The sequence below is a fragment of the Bos taurus genome, chromosome 25 (assembly GCF_002263795.3).
Source record: "Bos taurus isolate L1 Dominette 01449 registration number 42190680 breed Hereford chromosome 25, ARS-UCD2.0, whole genome shotgun sequence".
Classification (NCBI taxonomy): domain Eukaryota; kingdom Metazoa; phylum Chordata; class Mammalia; order Artiodactyla; family Bovidae; genus Bos; species Bos taurus.
Genome location: NC_037352.1, coordinates 22,594,281 through 22,615,254, shown reverse-complemented (window position 1 = coordinate 22,615,254; position 20,974 = coordinate 22,594,281). Strand labels below are relative to the sequence as shown.

Sequence of the window (20,974 nt, the reverse complement as noted above, 5' to 3'; positions counted from 1 at the left end):
ATGCCATGATCTTAGTTTTTTAAATGTTGAGTTTTAGGCCAGCTTTTTCATTCTCTTTCACCCTCATCAAGCAACTCTTTAGTTTCTCTTCACTTTCTGCCATTAAGGTGGTATCATCTGCATTATTATTGATATTTCTCTGAGGTTATTGATATTTCTCCCAGCAATCTTGATTCCAGCTTGTGAGTCATCCATCTCAACATTCCACATTACGTACTCTGCATATAAATTAAATAAACAGGTTGACAATATACAGCCTTGACGAATTCCTTTCCCAATTTTGAACCAGTCTGTTGTACATTAATTCAAATATCAAAAGTATAAAACAATATAAAGTCTTCCTTCCACCCTTGTCCTTCTCCTCCTAGTTCCCACTGCTCCCAACAGGTAACCCCTGTTATTAAGCAAACCCTCTTGCTTTTTTTCCTAGAGGTATTTTTATACAAACATGGTGGTAAAAATCTTTCCTCTCCCTCTTTTACACTGGTAGTAACATACTATCCCAGAAGTAATGTTCTGTTTCATATCTTAACAAGGCATTTTGATAATAAACCTTAGAGGTTTATTATCAGGCCATACCTAATAAGATCAGGCCATAATAAGCTTGCTTATTCTTTTCATCATCCCTATGTATGAGTATACCAATCAGTTGATGGACATTTAGTCTGTGGCTGTTTCATCACGTTTTGCTCTTGGAGTTCATGGATATCAATTCTCAGATGCTATTTGCTTTCACTTCTCTTTTCTTCAATGACACATCTCCTCTTCCACTTACCCAGGATCAACTTGCAGCGGACATGTACAACTTTATGGCCAAAGAAGGGGAGTACGGCAAATTCTTTATTACGGTAAGCACTTTGCCCTGGCGAGACATGAAAGCACTGTAAAAGTTGAGTCATTTTAGCTTTTTTTGCAAAAGATGTCATTTTTGGTTTTGCTCAGCCATTGTGTGTATGTCCATCCAATGCTAACGTTACTTTTGTTTTTGAATGTGGGTCTGTTCTCAGTTATTAGAAGCTCAAGCAGATTACCATAGAAAAGCATTAGCAGTCTTAGAAAAGGCCCTTCCCGAGTTGCGAGCCCATCAAGGTAACGTAACCTGCGTGCTGGCCTGATGCCTCCTTCTCGCCTCTGCCACTTCTGCCTCTGTTCTTCTTCACCCAGCTCCTTTGCATGCGTTTCCTCTGGACAAAGCTGCTCTGCCTCGGCGGACACTGTTCCCCAGCACACTTTCATCTTCCCTTGCTGCATTCTCTACTTTCTTCCAAGCCCAAATTAACATACTAACGGAGCATTCGCAGTTCTTCTGAAACCTTCAGTTGAAGAGAAAGCTGCACCCTTTGGGGGAGCGCCTGTTCTTCTGTCTTCTAAATAGGCTCAAAACCTTCTAGTCTCTAATTACCTTCTCCCAAATCAGTTACTTGTTCCATAGGGCGTTATTCTGGCTCTGGGATTCCAGGAGCATACACTCTAGGAAAAAAGTTGGGGGCTTCCCAAAAGAAATTTTAGAAGCCAGTACCTGATACCGCAGCATTAGGCATGTAATCAGTGTGATCAGGTCATGAGAACGTGACCATCTCCTTCAGATCTTGTTCTCATCAGCACTCACTTTGCCCACCGTGTTCAGGCACATTGCTGATCCTACCCTTGAGTTACGAGCAGTCCAAACTTTCCCTTGATGCTTAGTTTTGATTCTAATCCTCTCTGATTTGCTATCAGAGCATCTCCCAGCAGAGATCAGTAGATGATCAGACACTGCTGTCCCCTTTAGACATGTTACATGCTTTGCCTTAAGGTATGGTCCTGACATTTGGAACTTAAATGCCCCCGACAGAAGCCTTGGTCTTGAGCTGAAAGAGGATTAAGCCAGGCGCTGAGTGTGACAACTCCATGATTGTGAAACATACACATGTGTGCGTGGGTGTGGCTGTGCTCACACACTGGCCCCTCAAGAATACCACTCCTCTCTCCTAAATATTAATAGTAGGCAATCCCAACAGATAGTCTTTGTGCCTGAGAGTTGTTAGATTTCAGAATTAGAAAATTCTGTGTCTTGCCTGACTCTCTAGCCCATCTCCCATCTGATCCCATCTCCTAACTCTTGGGTAATGGGGTTGAGTCACAGTGCAGAGGAATGAAGCAGCCGGCGAACACTCAGCCTTGCAAGGGGCCAGCTCTTGCTGGCCAAGGTCAGAGCGCCAAGAGCCTGTAGTTATGGGATACCTCCTATGCTCAGTGCCCTACACAGGACAAAATAGTAAACTTCACCATCTTAGCCTTTGAAGCCTAGTCTGGAAGGGTTGGCTAAAGGACACAAAAAATAAATTTCTTTAGCAGCTCCACTCCCCGCTTTTGAAAAGCTCCTGTTCTATTTTTACCCAAGGCTCTTTTCCCTGGAGAAGCATGTCAGAAAGTCATGGGGAATGGGCAGGGGCAGGCAGGCGTTTTAGGAGGGACAAGCCGGCATGTGGCGGGAGCAGCCGTCGAAAGAAATGAGATTCTTTCTCTCTTTCTGAGGCTGCTGCCTTCGCCCAAGCCTTGCAGTTCAGCCCCTTCCACCTCTGCCTCCAGTCTGCCTTTTATCTTAGTTCTGTCTTCCTCTTCCTTCTTCTCTATTTCTAGAAAGACTCAGAGTGTCCTTATGGTAGGCAAAAAGCTCAACCTCCCACCCAGCGCCCTGGTCTTCCACTCTGGTCGTCTGACCTTTGTTCAGTACCTGCTTGTCCTCAGCATGGAGGCTCCTTTCATCACATTCTCCTTGGTTTTTCTGGGAGGCTCTTCAAATGACTCGTTTCTATTGACCACCTCAATTTTCTAACCACCTTCCCACCCGTGTGCTTTGTGGTCTGATTTCCACTTCCAATCACTTTACGATTAAAACCAAAACTGGAAGACAAAAGGCACTGCAAGCCCCATTGGGTCAGTGATTCTGGATCGTCAGATTCTGGCATGCGACGTGGCTTGAATGGGCTCTTCTTTGCCGGTTCCCCCACTCATTTTGTGTTTTCCACCACTGTTGGGGCTGTGTTTTCTCCACATCAGAAATTGAGCCTTTTCTGCGATCCAGTTCTTGCTCCTGTGTTCTTCTGCCTCCCGTCTTCCCCAGCTTTTCTTTCCAGGCCTCCACTCTCACCCGCATCTTCATCCACACAGCCTCAGTTTCAGGCGATGACTGGCTGTTGTCTTAAACTCAGCATATCTCAAGCAGCAAACTGATGCTCTCCCACACCAGCTGACCTTTCCTCCACCTGGGCTCCTTAGGACCTCCTTTCCTTCAGACAATCCAGGTTTCAAACCTCAGAGCCCTCTTTTCCTTCCTTTCTGATGCCTCCTCTCCATTCCCACTCACAACCCCATCACCTAGAGCAAGGGTGTGGACGAAAGTGTCCGTTCCCAGACTCAAGATCCCTGCTCTCTTCTCAGCCCAAGTCCTCCTGGTCTACTTAATTCCTATCCATCTTCTAAGACTTTCACCAAGCTCCCTTCCTTGAGAAGCCTTCTCTGACAACTGAAGCCAACAGTGAACACTTGCGTCTCCCAAATCGCTCTAGCGTTTATGGTCTACACCAGAAGTCGCAAACAGCCGTTTCTCATTTAAAAAAAAATTTTTTTTAAACTAATTGCCATCACTTAAAAACCCTAACAGTCCTAATCTCTGGCTTGTCTTGGAAGTTCAGAGCGTCTGGTGATGCTGGACGTGCTTTCCCGCACAGTGACACGGGTCCAGCTCCCAGGAGTGGCTGCTGCCTTGGGACAGACCACACACATGCTCCCCACTGGATGGAGCTCCTACGGTGCCCCTGCACAGTCATGTTTGCGACCCTCGTCTATACCATTTTCTGCAGTGACTTAGCAAACACGTCTCATCTTGTTAATTTCTGTTGTCTGTTTACATGTGTGTCTTGTGCTCTCTTCACATTCTGATTGCTCTCGTCCTGGGGAGTGGGGCTGGGGGGTGAACTCTGACCCAGCACTGCAGATCTGTCACTTGAGGGGTCTGTTGTTGTGGGGGCAGCCCTGGTGGTAAAGTCTGCCTCCAGAGTGGTCTCTAAGCCAAGGGCTCTCACACCCATCCTCTGCCAACGTTATACCAACGTGGGGGTGAGACACCCTGTCCAGTGTTGACCTGAAAGTTCCGGCCAGGGTCTGGAGTGTGCCGGCCCCTCAGCATCGCAGGGTCAGGCACAGGGAGGTGATGGCAGGAATCATTTTCAGAAGTCCCTGGGTGATTCTGATGTGTCCCCCACCCCCTCAGGGGAAGGTCAGCTGGCCCTCTTCTGCCTGTGTTGAGAATCATTGCTTTAAATAAAGGGATGAAGTGTTTGAGGTAAGATCTGGCCTTTGAGTGGACTGTCCCAGAGCTCTGTCTTCTGAGAAGGGCCAGGCCCCTGGGTGCGGGTTGTGTTCAGAGTTCCATGGACCAGGGCTGGGGCCCTCAGCAGGGGCGAGGGGCCTCCTGACAGTTCTGAGAGTGGCCACTGCCCTCCGCCCCCTCACCCTGTCCTTTAAGGTCCTAGGGTAGGAATTTATGTTGGCCCTTTCCAGTCCTGTATGATAATGCTAGGCTTGTGTTTACATATTTAAGAAATTATTTCCTTTTTCAACTGAAGGAGTCGATTTCTTGTACCCTACTTGCTCTTTCCACCAAAGAAAAGCAGCCTTTGACCTCTGACTTCCCAGGAGTGCCCAGGTCTCCGGGTTCGTGGGATTTCCCTTTCTTTCTTGCAGTGGGCCCCTCCTGCCATCACATGTGGAGCAGTGTCAGAGCCATGCTGGGGTAACACTGCCCATCTGGCATTCAAGATTCGAATAGCAAAGTGGCTGAAGGACACGTGTCCACATGCCGAGAGGAACCCTTCCTGAACCACGTGTCCCGGTGGAGTCCCTCCCACCAGCCGACTTGCTCTCTTTGGCTTCTGCATGCATCTCCATCAGTACTGGGTCTCCACGGGCCCCCAGGCAGCCCGGGTCCCACCACCAGTTCCTAGTCTCCCTTGGGCATCCCCGTCGTAAATGCCTGTTTCTGTGTGCCCGCTCTCTCGTTTGTCTTTCTGCTAAGCCGCCTCACCTCTCTCGTGGAATGAAGCAGCGCATATGACCGGAAAATAATACACAGCGTTGCTTTGCTGCTGTCGGCACAGCCTCCAGCCTAAGCTGCCTTGTGGGGGCTGTGTTCTCTCCACTCAGAATCCTGGGCAGTCTGGGGGTCTGGCACCAAGAGGTGCTGCAGGTCTGGGGGTAGGAGTTTATGGTGGCCCTCTCCAGTCCTGTTTAGTAATACTTGGCTGGTGTTTACATCTTTAAGAAATTACTTCCTTTTTCAATGGAAGGAGTCAATTTCTTGTCCTCCGGATAGAAAACCAGTGCTGCCCTGCACGGCTAGGTCAGTTTCTTCTCAGTGGAACCTCTGTGCTCAGACAGGCCATTGGTTTTGGCCCAAGGCAGCCCACCCATCTCGGGTGCATGTTGGGCCAGATGCCCCATTGCAGCTTCCGCTGGGCATCTTACGTCGGGCACCATGGCGTGTTGGGCTCTGCTCCACAGGCCACCTTCCCAGCCTGGCACATATGTAAACAGGAAAGGACACGAGCAAAGAGGACACGTTTCCCCCTTTCCCAAAGCCTCAGCTACAGGCTGCTAAAGAAAAAAAGAAAAATCCCTCCTGGTAGTCTGGGGGAGGAAATAACTTGGTGACGCCCACGAGGTGGTCGAGTGTCTCACTGGACAGTTTGCTGCTCTAGATAAGTGGGCGGAGAAGCCCGCCTTTGGGACGCCTTTGGAAGAACACCTGAAGCGGAGCGGCCGCGAGATCGCACTGCCCATCGAGGCCTGCGTGATGCTCCTGCTGGAGACGGGCATGAAGGAGGAGGTGAGGGGTCCCGCCGTCCCAGGCCGGTCTCCCCGGACCAGTGACTCTTGAACCGCGTTCACTGTGACCACATTTCACACTGAAACCCTGTCCATGTTACCTTCTGTAGACATGGAATGAAAGAGAGCTTTCACAGAGCAATATTTACCTTGCCTACCTGCAGTACACTCTGCCTTTTTTTTTTTTTTTCTTTTGGCCCCATTTGATTATTTCATTTTATACTGTGGTCATGATTTGTGGAAGTGAATTTCATGATGTACTACTGAACCAGAGCTTATGTGAGCTTTGGTTTCCAATAGCAAGATGCTTACATTTGTGTAGTACTCTGTGAGGTGGGGGAGGGTGGTATTTACATACTTTTATTTTATGAAATCCTTACCCCAGGTGGCGCTAGTGGTTAAAAAACAAAACCCACCTGCCAATGCAGGAGGCGTAGTGTTCCATCCCTTGGTCAGGAAGATCCCCTGGAGGAGGGGATGACAACCCACCCCTGTGTCCTTGCCTGGGAAAGTCCATGGACAGAGAAGCCTAGCAGGCTAGAGTCCATGGGGTCGCAAAGAGCTGGACACAACTTAGCAACTGGACAACAAAAGCAAATAGCTGATGAACAACATTGTGGTAGTCTCAGGTGAACAGTGAGGGGACTCAGCTGTACAGATACGTGTATCCATTCTCCCCCAAACTCCTGTCTCCTCCAGGCTGCCGCATAACCTCGAGCAGAGTTCCAGGTGCTGTATATACAGGAGGTGATACTAATGGCTTTGCGTTGTCTTTAGGGCCTTTTCCGAATTGGGGCTGGGGCCTCCAAGTTAAAGAAACTGAAAGCTGCTCTAGACTGTTCTACTTCTCACCTGGATGAGTTCTACTCTGACCCCCACGCCGTAGCAGGTGAGCTCCGTGGAAGAAGACGCCTCGAGGTGACATAGCATCAGCTGAACGTTCAACATTAAGTTTAAGTAACAGATGAAACTGAAATGGTCTCCTTAATAGATTTAAGTGACAAAACTGAAATGACAAAACTCAAAAGTGTGCGTACTTACACATACGTATCTTTTCTGTTCCTGTTTTGGGGGTTTTGTTTTATTTTCCTGATTATTAAGTAAAGGTGAAAGAAGCTTATAATCCAAATGTTTGGAGGCATGCTTGTATTCTCTTCCTTTCTTTTACCCCCAAATCTCCATCTGCGCAGAGAAATGATGCCTATTAATTTGACTTTGAAGCTAATTTTACTTTCTATTGATCTCTCAATATATTTTACATGGGACAGAAATCGTCTTGTGAATATTTCATTCTCTAACCACTCCTGCCAGTTCATAATTTGTTCTATGTATTGTGAGTGGTTATAATTGAGGTCATTTGAATTTGCAAAATAATATATCCTAAGAGTCCCAGCCTTGCCCCTTGTCACACTCAAAGAGGGTGTTACTAATTTCAGGTGCTTTGAAGTCCTATTTACGGGAGCTGCCTGAACCTTTGATGACTTTTAATCTGTATGAAGAATGGACACAGGTTGCGAGGTAAGTGTAAAGAACACCAAGTTGTTTTTTTCTTAATTGATTTACTTTTAACTGAAGGATAATGCTGTATAATATTGTGTTGGCTTCTGCCATACATCAACAGGAATCAGCTATAGGTATACATGTCCCCTCCCTCTTGACCCTCCCTCCCACCTCCCACCCCATCCCACCCCTCTAGGTTGCCACAGAGCACCGGTTTGAACTCCCTGAGTCATACAGCAAATTCCCACTGGCTGTCTATTTTACATATGGTAGTGTGTATGTAAAGAACACCGAATTTTAAAAGTTAAAGAAAACAATGTAATACTCTGTCTTGTTTGTAAATCACCTTACTCTTGGGGACCACAAAACAACATTAAAATAAGGTATTTTGAGCTGTGTGGGAACTCAGCTGTGCAATAATATAATGTTGACGTAATCAGTAACAACAGTTGATGCTTACTGAGCATTTACTGCAGGCTAAGTACTGTACTAATCTTTATGCCCGTGAATTCCTGCAGCCGATAATTAATAACATGAAAGGCAGAAATGGCTGTTATCCTCACTGTTCAGATGAGGAAACGGAGGCTTACGAAAGACTGGTGTCACTTAACTGACAGAGCTTGGAATCCACACCCAGAACTCTGCCCCGGAGCCTGAGTCCCTGCTGTTTATCTCTTCCCCTCCAACCCCGGCTTCTATCTGTCCAGGAGTAGTTGGTTTTAGGCAAGGCAGAACTCATTGCAAAAGTTCTAGAGGCTTCTTCCTGGCCGCCTCCTGGTCAACGTGTCCCTCCCAATTGACTCGCCTCCTCTCAGAATGCCTAATTCCTCACCTATAAGGGGAGGGGAATATACCTCCCCTCCCCTCCTCTCCCCTCCCTGCATCTTCAAATACTCACCTGTTCCCATCAAACGAGCAGTGATTAGAAATAAGCCATGTGTTCTGATGAGTCATTCATCATCAGTTGAACCAGGCATTTGGGCTTTTTTTTTTTTTTTTATGGTGTTGACTTTTTTTTTCTTTAAATATTTAGTTATTTTTGGTTGTATCAGGTCTTAGTTGCAGCATGTGGGGTCTTAGTGCCCTGACCAGGGATCGAATCCATATCCCCTGCACTGGAAGGCAAGTTATTAACCACTGGACCACCAGGGAAGTCCGTGAGCTTTTCTGTGCAGCTGTGGCACAAGGCTTTCTCCCTGGCAGACAGTCAGGATTTTAAAGTAAGAGTGACCTCTTAGGCCAGTTGTGTCCTTGGAAGCAGCACGGGGCACTGCCTGCTCTGGGTACGCACATGTGTGGGGCTGGGGGAACCCACCGAGCAGTGTCAGGTCAGGGGTTCTGGAGTCTCGTACTGGGTGGGCTCCTTCCCTCTTCCTAGGCCTTGACTTTTCTCTCTGTTCTGAGATTCCCAGATTTGTCCCTGTGAGGAAATAAGCGGTAAAAGAGGGAATCTGTCTACTGGTGTGTTGATTCTATACTTGAGAAATGTCATCCCCTCCCAGTGACACATTCACTGGCCTCTAGAGTTGTCATTGTGTTTAACCCCTACCCACAGCTCTCCAGGCTGGTTCAGCTGTCGAGGAGGTTTTAAGTCCGAAGGTGTGTTGCGTGAGCAACTTCTAACGCCCTCTCTTGCTGGTGGGCAGAGTTGATTCTTGCCCTGCGGGCTCTGATCTAACCCTTTTTGGGTCTGTGAAAGCTCACACATTGAAACTCTGCAGCAGGAGAATTCCTGTAATTGCTTCAAAACAGAAAGGGCTTCTTGGCCCGGAGCCTTTGGGCAGTACTGAGCACAGGGAGAGCCCTGGGGATTGGGGTGCTAGGAGCTTGGCCCGCTTATCTGCTGCTGGGCCACCCTTGGGACAACAGACCTGAGCCCCGGACGCTGTACAGGAATATACACATTGTCTAGATAGAATTTTCAGAATGCCTCCTGTGTGCCAAACGTTGATCTAGGTGGTTTCTCATTGTTCTGTCTCTGAAAGCTCACAGTCACTTAGCAGAATTAACATTCTTATCCCCAGTTTGGCACTTTAGGAAATTGAGTCTTAATGAGGTTGACTAACTGCTCAGCATATGTTAGTTAGTATTTGACTCCATATTCGTTTCTTTCCAAAATCTGTGCTTTCTAATTAAAAATTTTTTTAATTTAATTTTTTATTTTTTGGCTACACCACCTAGCATGTTGGATCCTAGTTCCCCAACCAAGAATCGATCTTGCACACCCCCACCGCTGCCCCATGCATTGGAAGCTCAGAGTCTTAACCACTTGACCACCAGGGAAGCCCCTTTAATTCTTTTTTTAATCTTGGCTGTGCCACACAGCTTGCGGAATCTCAGGTCCCTGACTAGGGATTGAACCTGGGCCACGGCAGTGAAAAGTGCCGAATCTGAACCACTAGAAATTGCTGTGCTGTTTTCCAACTGTGCTTTCTCTGTCAGTGGGGGCATCGCTGCTAATATAGCAAATGAACACAGGTATTCCTAAAATGAGTGTTAATAAACGGTTATAAATAATTTTTTTTCTCAGCGTACAGGATCAAGACAAAAAACTTCAGGATTTATGGAGAACATGTCAGAAGTTGCCACCACAAAATTTTGTTAACTTTAGGTATGTATGATTGGCATTCTGCAAATTAAGCCACCGAGCTGCAATGAAGAAAGGTTTAATCCGCAGCGGAGAGGCCACTGGATTCAAGCATGTTTGGCACAATCAAAAAAATGCTCTGGAGGGTAACTCGGGGTTGCTGGGAGTGGGGCTTGATATATATTACTGTGATGTGTCTGGAGCACGGGCATCATGTCTGCCATCGACAGGTACGTCTCCTGACCATCTCATCACTGCAGCTGTTGGGGAAAAATTCTTATGAAAAGTTTGATCGACAGTATGTTGGATTTGGAGTCCAAATTGTCCAATATCTAAAAGGCAAAAATTCAACAATAGTTGTCCTTTCTGTAATGTGTTTCACATATGCTACATAATTTAAGCAGTGTACAAATCATCCTGCTCAATAAAACTTCAAGAAATGGAGATTATGTATTAGTTTGTGGGATGGCTGTGTTTGTAGGAAAATTTGCCATGGAATAAATTTCTAGTATTTAACTTCAGTTTTCTCTTTGACTTAAAATGTAACTTTGAAGAAGCACAGAGAGAGGGTAAAAAAGGTAGCCTGAGGTAATAAAGTTGTTTAAAACCAAAGAAAACTTTGTAAGAAGATATGATCTGAAATGACAGATACTTTACTGGTGAAAGTTCTGGTATGTCACCTGACCTTTAATTTCAGTCTTAGATCCTGTTACTAAGCTAAAGCTAAATATTCTAATATTTAGCTAATATTTTGAAATCTAAATATTTTAATATCTTAGCTATCAACCATGCCTTATGAATGTGTTAAATTTATAATCCCTTATTTGATTTGTTTAACACACCCAGCTTGTAATTGCAGGTACTCTTTCTTCAGTGTCTTATGGTGGAAACTAAATTACAGTGCTTGGTAGTTTGGGATCTGAGCTTTTATTTTGTTTAACTTACTCATTATAATTTTTACTAATTGTTTTTTGACTAGGGAGGACATTTCCATGGTTCAAAATTCAAAGATGTACAATGGAAAAAATCTCTTTCCTCTTCTTGTCTCTCAGCCACCTACTTCCTCTCCTGAGAAACAACTCGTGTTTTCAGTTTCTTGTATATCCTCTCAGCAAGAGTTGATAGATGTAGAATCAAATATATATACATATATATATGTCTACATACATATCTACAAACGTTTCTGTCACACCTTTCACTTTTTTTTTTTAAACCAAATGGCACTGTATATTAGGTACATCATTCTTCTCCTTGCCTTCTTTGCTATAATGCACGTCCTGGAGGTCTGTCCATATCAGTGTGTAATACATTTTTATGGCTACATAGTACTCTACTGTATGGATATGCTATGATTTATTTAATCAGCCCCCTCTTGGTAAATAGTTGGGTTTGTGCTTAATTTTTTGCTTTTATAGTGCTATTTTTGTACCTGAGAGTATATGATAAATTGGACATTTTCATAATTAGGGCCTAAAGCATTCTCATATACAGTTTCTTTTAAGCAATAAACCTATACTTGTATTTTTAAAATCATGTTTGTAAAAAAGAAATTATGTTCACATTAAGAATATATTGACCCCACTGTTAATCAAATTGTAATCTATTTCAGGGTAGAGAGGTCCTTTATTTCAGGTCATAAAGGAAAAACAGATTAGAAATATATAGCACATAGAGATTGAATCATTGAGGTTTGCATTTGAGCTGTTTTCCCATTCCAAGCTCTGAACTATCTATTCCCTGGAACAAAGAACATGTACTTATGGAGAATGAAATGGCAACCCACTCCAGTATTCTTGCCTAGAGAATTCCATGGACAGAGGAGCTTGGCGGGCTAGTCCATGGGGTCACAAAGAATGGGACAATAAAGGTTACTTCAATAACAAAAAAAAAAGAAAACACACTTAACCCAAGGCAGCTTTGGGTTAAGTCACACCCTGCAGTTAGCATCTGTGGGATCTGGGGTTGAGCACCCCATGGGCAGGAAGGTACTGCTCCTCCAAGTATTTCAGAGTAGATGCTTTTCTTCTCTCTTTTGTTCCGTAGGTATTTAATCAAGTTCCTTGCGAAGCTTGCTCAGACCAGCGACATTAATAAAATGACCCCCAGCAACATTGCAATCGTGTTAGGCCCTAACTTGTTATGGGCCAAAAATGAAGGGTGAGTAACCGTTCCCTGTATCCTATTATCTAAGTTCTGCTTTCCACCTGATGCGAAGGGTAGACATGAAATTCACTTCTGAAGTCGATATTTCCCTGATAGCCGACTTTCTCAGACCTTACTATGCGCTGGGTCCTGTCCCACACGCTGGTCACACAAAGGTGTAAGAGACTTTGTCCCTGTCCTCCAAGGACCCCAGTCCTGGGCAGCCAGGCAGGTGAACGGTGATCGTGCAGTGATAAGCTCCACACACACATCTGTGCATCATAGACGTTATGAAGGAGGAACACAGCTTGGGCTGAGTCATTCAGGAGGAGACGGCACTTGACTGATGATGGATGAGCGGTTTTCCATGGGTAGGACCTGAATGAGCCGTGGCACAGAGGGCATAAAAAGGCCCTGGTCTCTGTGTTTGGGGATGAGGGGTGGGGTGCATCATGTGGTCTCATATAGCTTGAGCACAGGGGTCATGAGGCTGTGGGTGAAATTTGTGGAGCCACTTTATGAAGGGCCTCATGCATCTTGCTGAGATGTTAGCAACTTATTTTATGGGTCATGCTGGGAAGAGGGCATCAAGATTTCTCAGCAGAAGAATCACTTGAGCAAATTGGATTTAGAAAGATTATTTGTTGGCTCTGAGAACTGTAGATTGACTGGAGGAGAGGTATCTAAGAGGTCAACTAGGAAGCGTCCAGGAAACCACTCATGTTGACATCTGCCACATAACCTTTTGAAATCAGTGATCTGTCCTCATTTTTACAGATGAGGATGCTGAGGCTTAGACAGGACAAATAATTTGCTTATTGCACAGCAGGGAAGTGGTGGGGCCCACAGGATCTGTCCTTAGCTTTTACCACTCTTCCCTGCCTCCCCTCACTTCTCTTCAGCTTTGTAAAATCATGAATGGTTCAAGTTACCATTCAAAAAATATAAGGACTTTCTGAATCAAATTTTTTCTATCTTTAATTCATCCATTTCCTTGTGTTATGCCCACTCTTGTTTTGGAAAGTATTTATAAAATTATTTACAAAGATCCAACGTTATAAAGCAAAAGATAAGTGAATATAAAGGCTAACTACATAGTGAATCGTATCCTACAGCAAATAAATTCCAAGGTAGACCAAAGAGGTAATTATAAAGAGTGATGTTATAAACATAGCAAGTTAAAAAAAAATAAGTAAATAAACATAAATGCGTCAGGTAAATATTTATTAGCTTTGAGCATATAATGTAAGAGGATTTTATAAGCATAAAAGCAGTTTAGGAAACAGATAAGTCAAAAAGCTCCTTAAATAAATAGCAATTCGCAAATGGGAAGGGAGTTCCTCTAAAAATATCCAGATACATAAAAAGGTCTTGAAATCAATAGGTAAACAATATCTCCTCAAAAAGAAAGATTGGCCAAGAATACCAGTGAATCGTTCCTCCCCCGTGCTGAGGTTCTAAGGCAGGAGAATCAGAATCCAGGTGGGTGGAAGGGAAGCATGAACCAGAGGGGAGGGTGATTTTCAAGCAGAATTTGGATTCAGATTCCAACTAATCTGGAATTTGAAAGGAGCTAGAACTTTCACATGGTTGGAAATCAGAGCAAAAGTATTCTTCCCAGTGGAAAGACAGGTTCTAGTGATAAAAGGAGGGAGGAAGTAGGTTTGGGACAGTCGGATGTGGGATCCAGTCTGTCAGAGATCTGTGTCCTCCTTTATATGAAAAACCTCAGAACAGTCATGATGCTGTAAAAATTAAGTGCAGTGAAGAATCTGAGGCTCTGAGCATGGTTGGTGCCCAGTAAATGTCAGGCCCTTGCAGCCCGTCTGCCATCCTGTGTTCTGACTCTGGACTGGATGTGAGCTCCTTAACTGCAGGGACAACAATTCTTCTTTATTTTCTTTCTTGTGAGCCCTGGCATTCAGACACTGTCAACTTCTGAACACACACCTTGGGACCAGTCCACATCTGTATGTGACAACCTTAGTTAACATGTGTAAACGCAGAGCCCAGGTCTTCTGTGTGATAAGAGACACCCCGAAACACCGCATACGCTTGGCTGCATCATAGCCATGATCACCATTGTATATGTGATCCGGGGTCTTAGACAGTGTGACTCCCACAGGCAAGAGTATGGAGTGGGAAAATGCAGGCCTGTCCCCAAACAACTGAAAACCAGCATTCTGAGACATCATTGGGGACTGACTTACGTCATACTTGTTAGCACAGACTAAGGAGTGACGGCCAAGTTAGGGTAATTTTTCTTCCTGGGTGATCACTGCCACACTCCTTGGCCAGAGCCTGATGGATCTCATTTTTGCCTTTGTACTTAAATGTTTTATCCTTTCAATATAATTGAATTGCCCTGACTCAACCTGCAGAAATTAGAAGCTGACCTGGGGAGGTGGTTTAACTTTGTCTACTTCCTTTGCAGAACGCTCGCCGAGATGGCAGCTGCCACATCCGTCCACGTGGTTGCGGTCATCGAACCCATCATCCAGCACGCCAACTGGTTCTTCCCCGAAGGTGACTGCCGCTCCAATTTCATCGACACACTGATACACAACAGTAGTATAAACAGTCTTTCTTTGTTGTTTATCTTTGAAGTTTTCATTGCGGTAAAATACACATAATATGAAATTACCGTTTTAAGTGTACAATTCAGAGGGTTAACTGCATTCCCAGTGTTGTGCCACCACCATCATCTATTTCCAAAGCTTCTTCATCATTCCAAACTGAAACCCTGCCCACTGAACGATAAGTGTACATTATCTCTGCCCCTCAGTCTCTGTAACTGTTAATACTGTCCTGCTTTCTGTCTCTGGGAGTTGGTGATGGACAGGGAAGCCTGGCGTGCTACAGTCCCTGGGGTCACAAAGAGTTGGACACAACTGAGCAACTGAACTTTCTGTCTCTGTGAATTTGCCTGTTCTATGCATGTCCTATAAGTAGAATCATAGAATGTTTAAGCCTGTGTGTCTGGCCTGTTTCATTTAGCATAACAATTTCAAGGGTCATTCATCCATGTTGTAGCATGTGTCAGAATTTCATTCCGTTTTAAAAATCTGAATAATATTCCTTGTATGTATAAACAGCATTTTGTTTATCTGTTAGCCGATTGGTGGGCGTTTAGGCTGTTTGCACCTTTTTGACTATTGGTAATTGGCCGCTCTAAACATCGGTATAGGAGTATCTGTTTAATTCCCAGATTTGAGTTATTTTGGGTACATATCCAGGAGTGGCATTGCTGAGCTATATGAGAATTCTATGTATAAACAATCTTTTTAAGGAAGCAAATGCATAAGTAATCCCATCACATTGCCTTTACTTTTTCATGCTTCTTTTTAGACCCTTGGCATTCCTGTTTTCACACAGTAGTAGCCTCACTGTTGGGTATTTCACTTTGTTTCACGGCACATGGAGTCATCCATTCAGCCAGTGTGTGCTGAGTACTCGCTAGGTGCATGTTTGCTGGTGAGATGTGCTGTCTTCCTTGGAAAAGGAGACCTGATCGTCAGAGAAACTCTAACACATGACACCTTTGAAGGAAGGTGGAGGGAGGATTTGACAGACTCAGGTGTCAGGCACAAAGGGCCAGGGATGGCTCTGTAGAAGAGGTGACACTGACATGCAGGGATCCTCAGGGGTGCAGGGCCCCCTTTCGGGTACTGGTTGGGAGTCTGGCCCTTCCGCCCCAGCTTTGCCCAGAGCAGCCCGGCTGTCATCCTCTGGAGTGTAAGCTCCTTGAAGCCTGGTCAAGCACAGCTCTTCTCCTCTGTCTTTTTTCCTCATAGTCATCTTTCTTCTCATCTGTCTCTTCCCCTGAGTTCCCACCATCCAGAATCACACCCCACTCATGTAAGGATGCATAGTGAATGTGTGATGGATAGGTGATAATTGGCATTCTGCCCAGGGTTTCCTTTTTTTTTTTGGAGGGGGTCAGTGTTCATTGAGGTGCAATTTGCATAAATTAACAACTGACTGTACAGTGTAATGATTTTTAACAAATACATCCAGTGTGTACCTGCCACAACGATTTATATAGAGTGTTTCCATCATCCCAGAGAGTTCTTTCATGACCCTTTTCAGTCATGCCTATCATTCAGCCGGTGGCCATCACTCATCTGCTTTCCGTGTCTACAGTCTGTCTTTTAAACATTTTTATATAAATAAGAGTATGGAGTGTAGTCTTTTGTATCTGGCTTCTTTCATTTAGCATCATGCTTTTCAATAAGTTGAATCGCTCAGTCGTGTCCGACTCTTTGCAACCCCGCGGACTGCAGCACCCCAGGCTCCCTGATCACGCTTTTGAGAGCCAAGATTTCTTTTGAGAAAACGAGTCTTCAGAACCTGCTATAGACAGTATGAAGTTGATACCGCCCTTTTTATCTATTTAATATCAAGCTGTAAATATCTTAGTTTTTTCTGCTTCCAATAAGTAGTCATCCATGCTCAGTATCCTCTTCCATATTCCATGTTTTCTTTTTTTTTTTTTAAGAAAAGAGAAAGTGGGGGAGTTGTGTAACTTGGATGCTGAATCATACCCCTCCCTTAGCTCTAGTTTTCTTACCTTACCCCCCTACCTTGGTTTGGGAAACTGTCCTTAAGAAGATGAGGTGCCTGGGGCTTCCCCTTGTGAAATAGTGAGGGCTCGTGGACGAGAGGAGTCTCCTGTCCCAGTGGGGTGTCCTCCAGCTCTCTTGGCCCCTGTGCGCTGTGTCTCACGTACACACTTCTTTTTCTTCCGGCAGAGGTGGAATTCAACGTGTCAGAAGCATTCGTACCTCTCACCACCCCAAATTCCAATCACTCATCCCACACTGGAAACGACCCTGTCGACTCGGGGACCCTGGAGAGGAAGCGGCCTGCCAGCATGGCGGTGATGGAGGGGGACCTGGTGAAGAAGGAGAGGTGCGTTCAGAGCTATGATCTTCACGGTGGTGGGAGCTGGCACAGGGAGAGGCAGCGACCCATGGTCCCTGGTCCTGCCTCAGGGGACCTGTCCCTCGGGAGCGACTCAGTGAGCACCCAGGCCTGTCAGAGTCCAGACAGTTTCAGGAACTCAGCTCTAGTTCGTTGCAAACATTAATCCGTCCCGACAGGAGGTGTGTAGCCACCAGTTAACACTCGTACCTGGCGCATCCAAGCTTTGCTTGGTGGTCTGTGATGAGCCCTACACAGTAGCATCACACACATGTTACTAAATGTTACTAAATGTACTTGATTGGAGAAAAAGAAAAAAAAGAGTTAAATATTGAGGATGTCTGTCCAGGAGTGAATATGAGAACAACCCACCTCTCATGGTGATCTGTGTGAGCTGGTGTCTAAAGACACACGTTTTTGGTATAACTTGGTTCCTCACTGGATGCCAACCATAGGAGCCTCAGTTTTTGCCAGTTCTGGAAGAAAAAAAACTGCGTCGGACTTAGTAAGAGGCAGTACTAGTCTCTATACTAGGCTCCTTGGGTGATCTGTGGGATTTTCAAACGTTATTAAGACTATTTGTGGTTTTTGCCTTCAGATGCCAATCTGTCCAACATGTATGCTGAAATGCTACTGTGTTTACCAGTAACGCTGAGTTAGGAGTCGCGTGCTTTTCTCATGTACATGCAATAATCTTACTGGAAATAGTTTTACATGAAAACTAAACAACAAGCTCTTATTCTAACTGCCCGCTCTTAAAGTGAGGTCTGTTTTTTTGTTTTGCCTTTTTGTTGTTTCTTTGTTTTTAAAACCCATAGCAAAGGAAAAGGCTTTACTCTTCTGTTCCGTCACTCTGGAGGCCACATTTATGATGTGCAGAAGCTTCACTCCTCTGAACCCACATTCACACACGCAGAAGAGCTCCCTGATGACAAACTGTCCTTCACAGAATTAGCCTTTGTGTATCTGAAGTTACAGACTGCAGTGTTAGGGTCTACTTAGCACATGCTAAAGAGTTCCCAGCCATCTTCCTGGATGGATTCTCCCCACCAGCTGACTCAGTAACCACAAGCTCAGGCAGCCATATACCTTTCTAATCTTTTGAACTGGCCAAAAGGGTTAAAGTTCATACACCAGTGGCTTCAGTAGAAAGTGAATCTTCCTTCTAACCTATCGTCCAACCACCATCTCCTTTCCCAGAGCAACTATTTTTCCAGTCCTACACATCTGCTCAGATATATTCTTTGCATATTTACCATCATTTCTGGGCTTCCCTGGTGGCTCAGTGATAAAGAATCTGCCTGCCAATGCAAGAGACACAGGAGATGTGGGGTCAGAAAGATCCCTTGGAGTAGGAAATGGCAACCCACTCCAGTATTCTTGTCTGGAGAATCCCATGCACAGAGGAACCTGGTGGGCCACAGTCCATGGGGTCGCAAAAGAGTCGGACATGACTTAGCAGCTAAACAACAAACAGCGCGTCCTTTTGGATATATTCTTTGCATACGCATAGACCTAAGTTGGAGAAGGCAATGGCACCCCACTCCAGTACTCTTGCCTGGAAAATCCCATGGATGGAGGAGCCTGGTGGGCTGCAGTCCATGGGGTCGCTAAGAGTCAGACTTGACTGAGCGACTTCACTTTCACTTTAATCTTTCATGCATTGGAGAAGGAAATGGCAACCCACTCCAGTGTTCTTGCCTGGAGAATCCCAGGGACAGGGGAGCCTGGTGGACTGCCGTGTATGGGGTCGCACAGAGTCCGACACGACTAAAGCGACTTAGCAGCAGCAGCAGACCTAAGTTTCTACATCTCAGCTTAAGAGGTGACGTAAGGCTGTCTGACTTTGCTGCTGGTGGCACTTCTGCACTCAGCTTCCACCTTGATGGGGAAACACACAGATTCCAGGTGATGGCCTCGTGGAAATAAACTATGGAAATAAACACGCTGTTATGATGGCGCTCATTCAGGATGAGGCCTGCGTGTTTGCTTTCAGCTGCTCACACCCACTTTCAGAAAGGACGTTGGTCAGTACCAGGTCCAGATTTAGAGCCCTGTTACTCCGTGCCTGAGTAACAGGAGCGACCATTCATCTGGTCCTTGCTGCTTCATTGCATGCTGGGCAACTGGGGTGGCTGTCCCCGCGTGTGGGGTTTAACACGCGGGGACCGACGGGCGTCTGTGTCAGTGGTTGGCTCGCATGGTGTGTTGCTCACTTTTCTTCTCTCTGTGTAGCTTTGGTGTGAAGCTTATGGACTTCCAGGCCCACCGGCGGGGTGGCACCCTAAATAGAAAGCACGTATCCCCTGCTTTCCAGCCACCACTCCCGCCCACAGATGGCAGCACCTTGGCTCCGGCGGGCCCAGAGCCCCCTCCTCAGAGCTCTAGGGCCGAGAGCAGCACAGGGGGTGGGACTGGCCCCTCCTCTGCAGGCATTCTGGAGCAGGGGCCCAGCCCGGGCGACAGCAGGTAAGGAGGCCAGCTTCTGCTGGCAGTGGGTGCCAGACACCCCAGCCTTCTTGCAGGTGCTGGCCTGCGGGCATGGCCTCCATGTCCCAAGGATCATTTGGCACAGCATGAACCATCTTTGCCTTCACTCCTTCTGGCAAAGGATGGAAAAAAAGACTGCAAATTGCTTGCTTCCTTTCCTGTTTTCAAAAGAAAGCAACATTTGTTTGCATTCTTTACCATACTGCTTTAGGGGTGGGAAGCTAGAAGCCAGTGAGTGTCTCACAAGTCATAAGCCTCTCCTACCTGTTTGATGTATACTCGTTATTCACGTAGCACTTGCTTGTTGTCATCCAGAACGCTAACTAGTAAATGCTGGCCTGTAACAAGTTAGTAAAATAATTATATTCCTTGCATTCCTTCACTCATCCATTCAGCCATCCATCCAATCAGATGTAGTGAATAACTGTGCTGGCCACTATACTGAGCATCCCCCCAGCCCCCTGACTTTAAGTCTTGTAGGGGAGGGGATACATGAGTACAAAGTAGAAAATAATGGTAGATTTTCTTCGGAGGCTCTTTGGTTACTTCACCTTTTGATTAGCCACCTGGAGTGGACTGTGAATTTATAGCAGCTTTAGGGAAAAATACCTTTGACCTGGAGACCTTTATTGAATGGGCGTGAATTCAGTTCTCCACTCTGACCTGGGCAGATAGCCACGAGAAGCCACTTGAGGTGGTATGTTGGGTGGTTCAGAGCTGGCAGCTGCTATAAAAGATGAGCCCCTCTTGGACATGCTAACATTTTTACTGTATTTGGTCTACCTTGGCCACCTATAAAGCACTGAACGGTCATATATCAAGTAAAATAAAAGGTAAAACAAGGATGGCCGCCTGTGAATCGTGCACTTTTTTCCTGCCCAGAGGTGACTTTGCCTTGGGGGAGCTCCCTCAGGTCTTCTCCTGTGGTGGGGAGAGACTGCTTGTCATGTGCAAAGCATAATGAGATGAGAATCTCATTAAATTCTCATAGCTAACTGAGGGCTTTGTACATTCCTACATTCCTTTCTACCAGCATAATTGAAGGAAATATACCTCCTGGTTAAAAATAACTAAGGCCTCAAACTCCCTGGTGCTTCAAACACGCATTGTAAGCTCCACCTTGGCCTGTCCATAACTCCTGCCACACAGGTGTTCATTTGGGCCTAAATCTTTTGCTTGGAGAAAAAGTCTTAGCAGACTCACACATTTTCATTTACCTGCAGCGTTCAATTTGTTTCAATCAGGCAAAATATTTTATTTAAGACAGAAATTAGTCTTCACCACAGAAGGACAAATAGGATCTCTGTCATCAATTTGCTCTTTGTTTTTTGTGCTCTGTAGATATCTTGGGGTACATCTCATCAATGGCATTTACCTTGACAAATTGTAGCTATAAAGTTCAGTATACAAAGTTCTGAGCCAGGGATTAGTGGAACCTCAGATCTGATCTCTACGCCACTATTA

General features: G+C 45.5%; 1 protein-coding gene across 7 annotated transcripts in view; it reads left to right on the top strand.

Annotated features, from left to right (window-relative positions):
• Positions 1 to 20,974, top strand: part of ARHGAP17 (Rho GTPase activating protein 17) — a 100,083-nt gene that overhangs the window by 61,307 nt on the left and 17,802 nt on the right. For 5 of the 7 annotated variants that reach the window (XR_003032573.2, XM_024985185.2, XM_059881578.1 and 2 more), the window contains 10 exons: positions 780 to 848; positions 1,008 to 1,089; positions 5,742 to 5,869; positions 6,646 to 6,757; positions 7,305 to 7,386; positions 9,899 to 9,979; positions 11,999 to 12,112; positions 14,532 to 14,623; positions 16,849 to 17,008; positions 19,256 to 19,489. Coding sequence is in view for 5 of the 7 variants with exons in the window: in XM_024985185.2 (XP_024840953.1) it covers positions 780 to 848; positions 1,008 to 1,089; positions 5,742 to 5,869; positions 6,646 to 6,757; positions 7,305 to 7,386; positions 9,899 to 9,979; positions 11,999 to 12,112; positions 14,532 to 14,623; positions 16,849 to 17,008; positions 19,256 to 19,489 (1,154 nt within the window). In the remaining 2 variants the exon portion in view is untranslated. The remainder of the gene's footprint in view (positions 1 to 779; positions 849 to 1,007; positions 1,090 to 5,741; positions 5,870 to 6,645; positions 6,758 to 7,304; positions 7,387 to 9,898; positions 9,980 to 11,998; positions 12,113 to 14,531; positions 14,624 to 16,848; positions 17,009 to 19,255; positions 19,490 to 20,974) is intronic. The other 2 variants (XR_003032574.2, XM_024985188.2) reach the window with 1 other exon arrangement.